This window comes from Mirounga angustirostris, unplaced genomic scaffold (genome assembly GCF_029215605.1).
Source record: "Mirounga angustirostris isolate CCGP_5_RB_7025 unplaced genomic scaffold, mMirAng1.0.hap1 SCAF_2, whole genome shotgun sequence".
NCBI classification, from domain to species: Eukaryota; Metazoa; Chordata; class Mammalia; order Carnivora; family Phocidae; genus Mirounga; species Mirounga angustirostris.
Window position 1 is genome coordinate 93,086,641 of NW_026991710.1, and position 12,647 is coordinate 93,099,287.

The 12,647-nt window shown below is 35.0% G+C and overlaps 1 protein-coding gene across 28 annotated transcripts in view; it reads left to right on the plus strand.

Annotated features, from left to right (window-relative positions):
* ANK2 (ankyrin 2) overlaps positions 1-12,647 on the plus strand; it is a 224,613-nt gene that overhangs the window by 86,632 nt on the left and 125,334 nt on the right. For 14 of the 28 annotated variants that reach the window (XM_045880577.3, XM_045880549.3, XM_045880548.3 and 11 more), the window contains exons 6-10: positions 332-517; positions 962-985; positions 3,791-3,889; positions 5,120-5,218; positions 11,792-11,890. In XM_045880577.3, the coding sequence (XP_045736533.1) occupies positions 332-517; positions 962-985; positions 3,791-3,889; positions 5,120-5,218; positions 11,792-11,890 (507 nt within the window). The remainder of the gene's footprint in view (positions 1-331; positions 518-961; positions 986-3,790; positions 3,890-5,119; positions 5,219-11,791; positions 11,891-12,647) is intronic. The other 14 variants (XM_045880578.3, XM_045880550.3, XM_045880556.3 and 11 more) reach the window with 1 other exon arrangement.

A 12,647-nucleotide genomic window follows, 5' to 3' on the forward strand; every position in this document is an offset into this window, starting at 1 on the left:
ATAAATACATAGTAGTGCAATTGGTGGGTCATAGGGTAGCTCTATTTTCAACTTTTTGAGGAAACTTCACACTGTTTTCCAGAGTGGCTGCACCAATTTGCATTCCCACCAACAGTGTAAGAGAGTTCCCTCTTCTCTGCATCCTCGCCAACATCTGTTGTTTTCCCGAGTTGTTAATTTTAGCCATGCTTTAATCTTCACAGTAATATTTAATCCTTTTGCATTTCTTCTCCATCTTAATTATTATTTTAAACATTAGAGGCATTGCTGAGAGTTGAATCCCATGCTTCCAAAAATTAATGGAAGATTTTTTCTTCTTCCATTTTACTAGGATGGCTTCACGCCACTCGCGGTGGCACTCCAGCAAGGACACAACCAGGCAGTGGCCATCCTCTTAGAGAATGATACCAAAGGGAAAGTGAGGCTGCCAGCTCTGCATATTGCAGCTAGGAAAGATGACACCAAATCCGCTGCACTCCTGCTTCAGAACGATCACAATGCTGACGTACAATCCAAGGTAAAAGCTGAACACATTTGTGGAAAGGAACTCTTCGGCTGCCAGGTTCCTCCTGGGGGATGATAAAGAAGTAGGCCATGGTGATAATGCAAAAGTACTTCCAGTCATCGAAAGAGCTAAATTACTTTCAGAGGTATTTCAGAAAGAAGGGGACTGTCTATTGGGTATAGTAACAAAAAAAATTTAAAGATAATTTTCTTTTAACGATGAGGTTCAGCTTTTTAGAAATCTGCTTATTTATTCTCTTTGTAATCAGAAGTAATACAAGCAGAATTTTAGAAAGATAAAATTGTATTATGTAGTGTTATGGATGTCTCTTTTCTCAGTAGAATGTATTTTGGCATGTTGAAACAGTGTATCCAAGTACAGCGAGCAGATTGACCATTTCCTTCATTTTGCACTGTGTAATATCTTCCCTCTTTTTCCCACACAACACTGCTTCAGATGATGGTGAATAGGACAACTGAGGTACAGTATTATGGTTATACCAAAATATATCTTGTTTTTATTGATTTTAGTTTTTTGCCCAATTGGAATAAATGCTCACTAATTCATACTAATGATTGGAATTTCCATTAGTAGGAAATTAATTTTAAAACTTTTCCCATAATTAAGGCAAATGAATCATTCAAAAAATTTAATGTAACATATATCAGAAGCTATTTTTTATCAGTGAAAGTATTTAAATGGCTTATTAGAATAGAGCATGAAATGAAACTCTTCCTTACTATGTATCTTCTGAGTGAGCTTTACTATTTACTTTTTGCCAGTTAGAAATATGATCTTCTCTTAATGAGATTTCTCAGGTTAGAGTTTAGCAAAGTGAAATTTAAGGAGGTTTCTTTGCCACTGTTTTATCCTTTTATCTCCTTGCAGTTGCCCTTTTTTCCCCATACTTTTTTAACCACCTGGTACAAAATCAATAGTGATATTGAGCATATCATGATCAAAGCATTTGCTTTTATCTTGCTAAGTCTTAACAATACTCGATATGAAATCATCTATTTTCCACATACCAAAATAAGTCACATTGATCCCCAGGAACATTCAGTTCAGAAGCCTCTTGGTATTGTGTGTGTGTGTGTGTGTGTGTTTAGCAGTCTCTTCTTGATCATTGCTACAGGGAGGCACTAACACAAACATTGTTGAAAGTGTATTGTAAAAATTAACCTGTATTCAAAGGCAAGTGACTGTGTAGGTTGATTTTCCCTTTGTCAAGGGGACTCTTTAGACTAACATCTCATGATCACTGGGGTGTAGACCTGGAGAGGTTTTGAGCATTTGTTTAGCTTTTACTGAGAGTAGTGTATTTCTAAAACTAATATCTTGTTTATTAACAAATTTACCTATTGATAGGATGTGAATATATGTGATATAGATGTGAATACTTGAGTTAGTCATATTATTTCTTCTGTCCCATATCTGTGCATGGAACTTAGGACATAGATTTAAAAAAAAAATGCCCAGTTCCTTGGTGAAATTGCTCAAGACTGGAATCATATAAATTGATATCTTAATTACTGATTTTAATACTTCTAATTTTTTAGGTGATTTTTGGTGATTGTTTAAGAGATATTTTTAAAGCAATTTTGGCTCTAAATATTGTGTTGAAAGCAGCAGTTTGGGGAGATTTGTACTGATTTAGAAATATTTCTTTGAGGACAATAGAGTAACAAAGAGGGGAACCCTTCCATTGATAACCCTGTAGAAAAGTGAACTGAGCTTTCTACCTTCATGGCAATCAGGCAAGAGTTCGTCTGAGGGGCTTATACAAGCTTTGTGTTGGATACTCCAAAAGTCTGAGTCTGAGGCATCATCTTGGATGGTTGATGAGGCTGTGTCACACAATAAATTGGTTAATTTTTGCAAATGAGAAAAATAATTTGAAAATGATTCACAAGCAATCACTATGTTTTTTTTTTTTTTTCTGAAATTAAATTGTAACTTAAGGGATAGACTTACATTAATGTTATGTCTGGATGACAGGAGATATCAAGATAAAAATGAAAAACTTCCAGTCAGTTATTTCCTAAAATACAAAAATTTGACATTTTATAAAACAGCCTGGTTGTAGACTGATTTTTCCCTCCATTTTGACATGAATATTTGGCATCATGTAGACACAAAAATCTCTTTACTGCAAGTGTGGGATTTGGATTGATAGGTACTATTCTTATTTTGTGTCTTGTTTCCCTATAGTCAGAAATTATTTGCAGCTAATTTGGCTGATAGCACAGAGGAATTTCTATTACCTAAAATAGCCGAATGTTATTTAGACATTTGAAAAACAAAGTCACCAAAAACTGTTTATCAAGTGAATAGGAAAATAATGGTTGTAATTTAGATAATATTTCTTAAAAACAATATTATGTAAATCAAAGTTCATTTCAAATAAAAGGGAATGATACAAAATAACTTCAAAACTGCAGGATTTGATATCCAGTTCTATACGAACAGTCTTTATTGTTCCTATCATCTTTTATTTGAGTAAAGAAAATGACGAAATTATGGAGAGCAAGGGTAATACATTTTTGCATACTTTAATAATAAAAGAGTTAATATACTTCTATAGTGAAAATGGCACGGCTGAATTTTTTTCTTTATTTGATATTTACACTGATGCCAGGTATATTGTTTAGTTTTTTAACTTTTTTTCATTATAACAACCTAGTCTCACTAAACACAATTGTTAAAGAAGACAAATATGACAGTGTAAATGATGTGGAATGAATAGTATATCCTCTGTAAGAGTTTCTCATAACATTTTCATAGTTCCAAAGACACAATGCCAACCAATGCTAGGTTTTTGTTTTGTTTTATTTTTTTGTTTTTTGTTTTTATTAAAAAGCCCCAAACAAAACAAAGCAGTAGCTTTGAGTCTTTCTCTGGAGAAAAATTTTTTATTCATAATTATGTTAATTCTATGGCTAAAACCTTATGTTGTTTAATCATACTCTGTCTCTAAAGCTAAACCAACTCAAGAAACATGCTTTTGTATAAACAATAAATCTCATAAACAGATAAATCATTAAGCTAATTAGAGATAATGTTGCCAAGAAATGCAGGGTATTTATTTACCGGCTTCTATAGTTAGTTATTTACTACCTTATAGCACTAAAATTTAAAGAGCCTTATTAAAGCATTTATTATCTTAATTGTATTGCTCACATATTAGGTAAACAATTGCCATGTGATTTTCTTCACTAATCCCGGGGCTTGCTACATACGGAGGTGAAATGCTTTACCAACTGTCATTTTCTTTGCTTTCCATAGAGTGGTTTTACCCCTTTGCACATTGCCGCCCACTATGGAAATGTTAACGTGGCAACTCTTCTTCTAAACCGGGGAGCTGCTGTGGACTTTACAGCTAGGGTATGGATTAAAATAGTTTCTCATTTTAGTTAGCAGTGAATGGACATTTTACTAAAGTAAAAATGAACAACGGTAAAGGTTTGTTTCTTTTTCCTTGTCTGGATCTGTGCTGGATATATTAGATTTTTTATTTTTTTCTTTGAATCACATGAAGTCATCATGACCAAAGAAATGAAAAATAAGAATGTGTCAATTAACATGTACACAGATCATTTGCAGCAGTTAAGGAGGATATTAGTTCTGACATCAGTGTGAGTAGTTATATTTAAAGATCACTCCATGAGTGATGAACGAGCAGCTTCAAGTCAATAAAAAATTAAACTGTTAGAACATTAAGTTTCAAATGTATAAGTACATTTATACAGTGTTTTAATGATGATGGGGCACACAATTTGACAGAAAAGTGTTTTTAATGAATTGAGAGTTCGCTTGTATAGTCTTACCAAAATACGTAACAAGAAATCATGTTGCATTATATGTTTGATGGTAAGCTTTCACTGGAAAGAATTCTCTTACATGGTAATTACAAAACAGTGTACTTAATATGAATCAGTAAATGCAATATTTGAATATTTGTAAAATTATGACATACAAAAAGTCAGGTATATATTCTTGCCATAATGATGATAGAGGATAGCCAATAAAGTAAATAACTATAATTCATATATATGGTGTTTTGTCCTGAGAAGTCTTCTGTATTGAAACAGTGTTGAGTTATTTTCAAGTTGTTTTTCATACTGAATTATTCTGAAGAAGGTGTTTTTAAGAATCATTTTTCCAATGGCTATTGAATGTGTATATGTGTATTCTATTTTGAAGCAAAGGAAACTCTAAGATCCCAGAATCTTTCAGTGCATGGATACTGTAATGAAAGATAGACTTGGCCTAGGGCTCGGTCCTAAGTAGAATCTGAATTTTTTTTCTTGTATGAAAGTGCTCCCTTTGTCTCTTGACAATGTGTACAGTGTAATGTGTATATTTGATTCTTATGTTGTAGTTATGGGCTAACTTAGTTATGCAGTTTCATTCCATTTTTCATTCTCTAACTATAGTGCTTTGTGGTTTGTGTGCTTTTTTTGTCCCATAAAAATCAAAGACATTGAAACTTTAGTAAACTTGAATCAAATTACCACATAGGTCACAGCCTTCTTTGTGCCCTCTAACACAAAGTCTTCACCATCATGCCCTGTCATACCCAACATGCTCTTGTTTGGTCTTTCCATGGTGTAGAACGGAATCACTCCTCTGCATGTGGCTTCCAAAAGGGGAAACACAAACATGGTGAAGCTCTTACTGGATCGTGGTGGTCAGATCGATGCCAAAACTAGGGTGAGTGTCTCTGTTCTTTCAATTTCCTACCATTTTTGTTTTTTGTATTCTTTAAGCAGGCACCTTAAAATACCAGTCCCAAAATACAAGCAATGTGTTTTCAAGGAAATTGCTTTCTTGGATTCGATTTAAATCTCATACAATATTTAAAGTTTTCTCATTGTCAAGTAGAATTAATATTTGCTGAGAAGTGCTGGGGAAACAAAATGCTAGCCCCTCAATGAGACGGTTTTTCAAGTCCTTGCTTATTTTGGGGAACAAAGATGAAAGATTGAACTGAAGCATCTCTGATTATTAGCTATACATTTCAAAAACCCAAACTCATAAGCATACATTATGCTATGAGGGTGTGGCTTTTACATAAAATATGTGAATACATGTTGATAATCTTTTGCTTCTAACTTTCCAATTTTTAAATCATTTTTCTTAAGTGATTATGCTATACTGACCTGAGCAGGAGATCTGCTATATGCTTATGGAACAAGGCATCTGGTTATTATATTGCACCTTTACTATTCCCATTTGGTAAGAGGCCATGCCCTTCATTCATTTCAAATTTGTTAAGTAAAATATAAATCAAAGTTCTATATATTGCCAACAAATAGATGATAAGATAGGAGAATATAATTGTTCAAAGTGCAGCCTCTGAAGGCAGACTACCTGATTTCAAATTGACTTCTACTACTTACTAGCTCTGTGATCTTGGCAGTTTACTTAGTACCTCCTCTGAACTTAGGCTGATATTAGTACCTATCTCATACGGTTGTATGAGAATTAACTCTTAGATATTATTATTTATCTTTTTTTTTTAAAGATTTTATTTATTTATTTGACAGAGAGAGTGATAGCGAGAGAGGGAATACAAGCAGGGGGACTTGATCCCAGGACCCTGGGATCATGACCTGAGCTGAAGGCAGACGCTTAAGGACTGAGCCACCCAGGCGCCCTATTTATCTTTTTTTTTGAAAGTGGTGTGGGTCAATTACTTAGCTATTCACAATTCTTTATTATGTTAAATTATATGTAGTTACTTCCTTAAACATTAAACTAGTACTTCAGTATTAGTTCTCTGGAATAGATTTGGTTAATCATAGACTTCAGCAAAACTTTAAACATTCCTATAATGTGAACATTTTGAAATATATGGTGTGAGAAGTCTGTAAAAGATAGTGATAGGATATGTCCCTTATGCATTTTATCTTCACTTTGTTTAATCCTGGGACTTTATATTCTCATAGTCAAAGGACTAAGGATCAAATCTAGTTCCTTTGCAAATCTCGAGGGTAGCAAATGTTTTTATTTAATAAGCCTTATCATCTTTGAGCGTCTGGGGACTACACCAGTCCCAGGCTATAGATTCTGGTGTTTGTTTGTTTGTTTTTAAGATTTTATTTATTTATTTGAGAGAGAGAGTATGTGTGCACATGCACACAAGCATGGGGAGGGGTGGAGGGGGAGGGAGAGAATCTCAAGCAGACTCCCCGCTGAGTGCCAAGCCAGACCCCAGGCTGGATCCTAGGACCCTGAGATCATAACCTCAGCCAAAATCAAGAGTTGGACACTTAACCAACTGAGCCACCCAGGTGCCTTCATAAATTCTGGTTTTTAATGACCTCAGGAAATGTTGCTTTCTTAATCTCATTACTCTAAGACATTTGGTCCAGAACATTTATGTCATATTATCACGTGGAAGTTCTGGAGTGGTTTGCTTTGTCTGTCAAGATCTTTGTTTTACTGTCTACTGTCTTTGCATCAGAGCTTTTTATGATTTTACCCTTCGCTTTGTTGACATCCCTCTTCCCTTGCTGTGCTGTAGGTATGCAGAATTTGGAACAATTATGCACAATGCTGCGTGCTTTGCCTACTTGTTCTTCATGTTTAAAGAAAAGAGTTTCTGTGCCTCCTCTTTTAAGTACATTACTAACATAATGTCTCCCTTTACACTTCTCTGTTTCTATTGAGACTCTCTAATAATTGAGAGTACCAATGGAAAGAAAGCACTTGGTAAATGCAACAGAATTTTATCTGGGCCAATGTCTTAAGGATCCACATTATTCTTACTGATATTTTTCTGGAGTATTCATTCATTTTTGAGGCAATTGATTTTATTTTTACTGATCATTGCAATATTTGCTTCGTTCTGTAAAATATGTTCTAATTTGCATGGCCTACATACATTTGCATATGTAATTTAAGTCTAACTCCAAATAGTGCATTTTCATAAAAAGAATACTAAGATATGGAAAGAAATGGGCTCTTATGCTATTTCTGCCATTAAATAATTGTTCTTAAGCAAGTTAATCAAATGTAAGCCTTGGTTCCTTCTGTGAAGAGAATATTTGGACTATATTTCATCCAGTGCAGCCTTTAGATATACAAATAAATTGAATTTCATTCAAGATTTTATAAAGCAGAAATAGATTTTATAATTGTATACATTGTGTGGGCATTCTGTTCATTCATTCCTCATCTCTAAGAAGTAGGATTTTAAAAGCAGTTGGATTCTTTTAATTCTGTCTCTAACCAATATGCCTATACCTTTTTTTACCAAAAGCAAAATCAGGTAGGAGGTAATACTGAAATCAAGGGCTGTGGTCTGGAATTGGAAGGTTAGTTCTGGAAGTGTAATACTTTATTATTAAAACAAAGGAATCTGGTTAGCTTTTTCTTTTGTCTTTTGAAAATATATTTTAAAATAGAAAAATTTTACATTTACTTTTGACTTTTTAGGTACTACAATAGAGCTTCTAGATAAGGAATTAAAAATAATGTTTTTTCTTTCATTTCTTCATCATAGGGGTCTCAGTTTCCCCTAGCAATCATATTAGTCATAAACATTCTGAATCTAGTATATTCTATCAAGAATTTTCCATTTCATCTTTTCATTATTTTTCTCATTTATAAGGTTTTCATTATCTGGAGGATAGCAAGTATGTAGAGGCTTAGGGGTGATTAAAAAAAATCTTACCCACTGTTTCTTCCCCACTTCTACCAGCACTTTGAGACATTTTGCATCTCATTGACATTCTCACCATTGATTAGGATTTAGTGTGAAACTGAGACATTTTCACTAGAGTTCTGGTTCTCTGGTGTCTGAAAAACCTCATTTTGATGTTAAAACAGAAACTTCATAGCTAGTTAAAAATGATATTATTAATTCAGGTTTTATTAAGAGCATTATTCTTTTTTATTTCTAAACATTTATTATTTAAATGTGGAGATACTCCATATAAGGTTAAAATATTGAAATACATGTTGCAATGCAAGCAATACAAGTATACAAAAACATTAAAAGATGATGAACAAAAACCAATATATCAGAGAAAGGAATCACAATAATTAAAGCAACAATAGTGGCTACCAATTGTCATATGCACGTGATGTTCTAGGGACCCTGCTAAGTACTCTACAAATATCATTTTATTCCCTCTTCCTAATGGTTTATGACGTATGTGTTAACTGCTTTTAGGAAAATATGGAGGTCTTTATTTGAGAAATGAGACTACCAAGGGGAAAAATGATTTTCAGAGGAGTTATGTAACTTGACCTAGGACACACAGGGCCGTAATTAGCAGAGCCTGTGTTAATACACAGACTTCAGGAAACATCTACAATCTAAGCAGAGAGGGAGGAAGGAAAAAGATAAGGAAAGAAATGGTTGTAAAAAGCTAATGCTGTGGATTACCAGCTGGAAAAGTGGTGTCCCTCTACTGCTGATTGATTAACCTTTTAAGGATTATCGACATCATAGTGTGATATGAACTGATTCTAGTGAAAAAAAAAAAAAAAAGAGAAAACAAAGAAAGTTACTTCCCCCATTCTGGGGGGTGGGGGAAGTAACCTTCAAATACAGTCTTAAGTATTTAAGTTAAAGATATTGAACAGATCATTGCCCCTAAGATTTAATAGAAAAAATTAAGTAAAAAAAGTCCTTGAATACAAAACCTTGATAAGATTTTTTTTTGGCGGGGGAGCCTGGGTGGCTCAGTTGTTAAACGTCTGCCTTCAGCTCAGGTCATGATCCCAGGGTCCTGGGATTGAGCCCCACATCGGGGTCCCTGCTCAGTCAGAAGTCTGCTTCACCCTCTCCCACTCCCCCTGCTTGTGTCCCCTCTCTTGCTCTCTCTCTCTGTCAAATAAATAAAATATTTAAAAAAAAGATTTTTTTTTTGGCAATAATGAGATACTGTACTTATAGAAAATATTTAAGATCTATTCAGATTGAGCATGTTGGGAAAATTGAACTTGATATAATTCCTATATCCTTTATAAGGGCAGATAAATGACATCAGATTTAGTATCAATGTAATCCTTATTACTCTTTGATGATCTTATGGATTTATTTAAGTGTTCTTCATATTTTCCTATTGTTATTCTGAGAGTATTTGAAGGTTTCAACATGATTACACGATGGATCTTTTATGTATTCCATGGAAAAACAATACCTTTTCTAAAAATGATTTAAGGCAGAGTCCCCTCATCTTTCAAACGAGGTCATGAGTTGAATGGGATAAGAAAAATTACTCCATTTATGTACTGTGAAGCTGAGCCTAGAAAGAATCATCCGTGGTGGCTGACCTGAGACTCACACCTGAGCCTCTGTGATTCCAGAGCCCAAATGCTGGACCATTGCCTGTAATGCCTTCTTTTGAGATGTTGGATTTCTCAAGCTCTAGTTCTCCATGAAGCCCCCACCAAGAATCTGATTGAGAAATCAAACTATGTCTAATAGTTATAGAACTTAAATAGCAACTAATGCTCTGTACTTCCACCACAAAGTATGCTATCAAGATACAAAAGCATAATCATCTTAATCGCTTTGCCTGCACAGTTTCTTTTTTTAGGCTTCTCTCTGGCAAACTTAAAAATAACTCAGCATCCCAACTACAGTAGTTAAATAGCTTTTTTTTTCCCCCTGGAAAGGCAGTCTTTTCCTGCTAATTCCTACATATCCAAAATTGCAAGGTCTATTTTGGGTATTTAGTATCTTAGTACTAGCTAAGTAGATTTAACAAAGCAAAGTATCATTCTAACTCAAGGTCCTAACTGAAAACAGAAAGCACATTCACATTTGATCATTTGAATATGATCAAGCCTATCTAAAGGATATATAAATCTATTTCTAACATTGTGGGTGGACTGTAGGGAAGGCACAAGGGATAGTGTAGTCTCCCTGGAGCTAGCAACAGCAGGGCTCATTACCAACCCCAGGCCTGCGAGGTGAGAGGGAGGATACCAGAACTTCAGAGGAGAGAGCTGGATGGCCGAGGCTGCTTTGGATGGAGCATAACCTTTGGTAAAAGAGACACAGCCAGGCCAAGGAGATCCTCTGCAGAGTGGCTTCCCTGTCTTGCTGCATTTCCCATACCCAACCAGAAGCCAGAGGGCAAGGTAGCCCCCTACTACGATCTAGAGAGCTTTTTCTGTCAGACTTGGAGCAGAGGACAGAAAGGCAATGCGTGGATCTGGAGGGTAAAGGGAAGATGCCTAGCACAGAAATCCCAGAATGTTGGGACAGGAAGAGTGTTGTAACAGAGACACAAAAGATAGGCTATAAGAGTTCTGGATAAATCAGAAGCTTTTTGAAGTCCTCTTAACTGCTCACCAACCCTCATTTTCTCTGACTGCTACCTCCCTTCTCAACATCTTTCCCTAGGACCACCTTTTTTCCCGTGAGCTTGAAATCTTTAGCTAATTTCTGTACTCAGGATTTCATTTTCTCTCTCACTTCTTGCCCATTGTTACATTTTGCCTGATATTACCCACCCACTCTCCTTTCTGACCATGCCACCCTAAAGAGAAATAAAATCCAAAAGATAGAGGGAATTTGAGGATTGCTCTGGAATCAGAAACTGCCTGAGGAGTATCAAGGTCAGAAAGTTGTATAAATAACATAACGTAGAGTTGGGCCATAATTTTGTTTGACGCCATTTTAATGCTATTATGGTTAATAGCCAGTTTTATCTCTGAGAAATAATTATGTAGTTTGTATTGAAAAATATATGTGAAAACCTTTAGAAGAATGTGAAAAAAAAGTCTATGAGCAACAGGGAGCGTTTTAGGAGGATTTATAAAAATAGTGACAATTCAAGAGATCAAAGATGGACAAATTAGATTAAGAAGAATGTGGGGGGTAAAAGTTGTATTAAGACAACCAAAATGAAAACAGTTTAATGATATAATCTCGGGGTTGTGGTCCCAAGCAAGTAGGGCTTTCAAGTTCAACAATTACAACAAACTCCACTTTTCCATCTTCCTGAATATGAAAACACAGGACCAGCAGCATGTTGTTTTACACTGAACTTCCGCACATGCGATTTCTCTTGCCCTCTCCCTCTCCATTTCATCCCTATCTTTCTTTTTCTCTGTCTTGCTCTCTGTCTAGATCTCTCACTGTCTTGTTTTTTCTCTCACTCTCCTCTATCATTTAACTGGTAGCAATTCTATTACTGATCTATTGAGGCAGTAGGAATGAGTTCAGGAAGCCTCTTTGAAGTGGCAAAAAAGACAATCTTGATTTTTTTTTTTTTTTTTTTTGTTAACTCCGGCTTCATTCTTTAATTCTTTTGGCAGGATGGGTTGACACCCCTTCATTGTGCTGCAAGAAGTGGGCATGACCAAGTGGTAGAGCTTCTGCTGGAACGGGGTGCTCCCTTGCTGGCAAGGACTAAGGTAGGTTATTAGGGGTAAGACGGGATCTAAAGAACTCTTGAAACCAGTCTTCTGAAAATCTCTATTCTTCTTGAAATCAAAGCATCAGTCCAACGTTTTCTAGTTCCTCAATAATTGTGTGCTACAAATGAGGAATATATATCAAACTGTTTGAAAATTATTTAAAATTAACAAACTTAAAATTAAAGTTAAGATTTATTGGTTGTATACCTTCAGGTTCTTCCTATGTTTTTATCTGCTACTCTTCCTACAGGTGGACATTTGAATATATTTCTATTATATGTAAATGAGTGCATTATATATAAATGAGAATATTTCTTACATTCTATAGGTTTGCACTTTTATGATTCTCTAAGATGCTGTAAAATACATATAAAGTTGTCTTTTAAAGTAGCACAATTAGCAATACAAGATAGTCTTTTAGCTCTCCAATCTTTATCTCTTAGGCAATACTAGTAAAAAGAATTACTTACCAGTGGTATTGGATGATTATATTTAGGATTAGTAGGTGATATGGAAAGCACAATTTAGGATAGGCCATCTACAAGGAACCATTAAACAAGCATAATGTTCTCTGTGGCTCAGTACATCTAGCATTTCTCCTGTCATCAGTATGCTCCACCGTGAAGAAAACTCTCATTGAAAACCCCACTGGGAGCTGATTTGTTGGAGGCTTTCATTATAAAATATATTTTACAAGTATTATTACTGTACAGGTCCCCAGTTTCTAGCAGTACTTTGGGTTGCCAAAAAATGT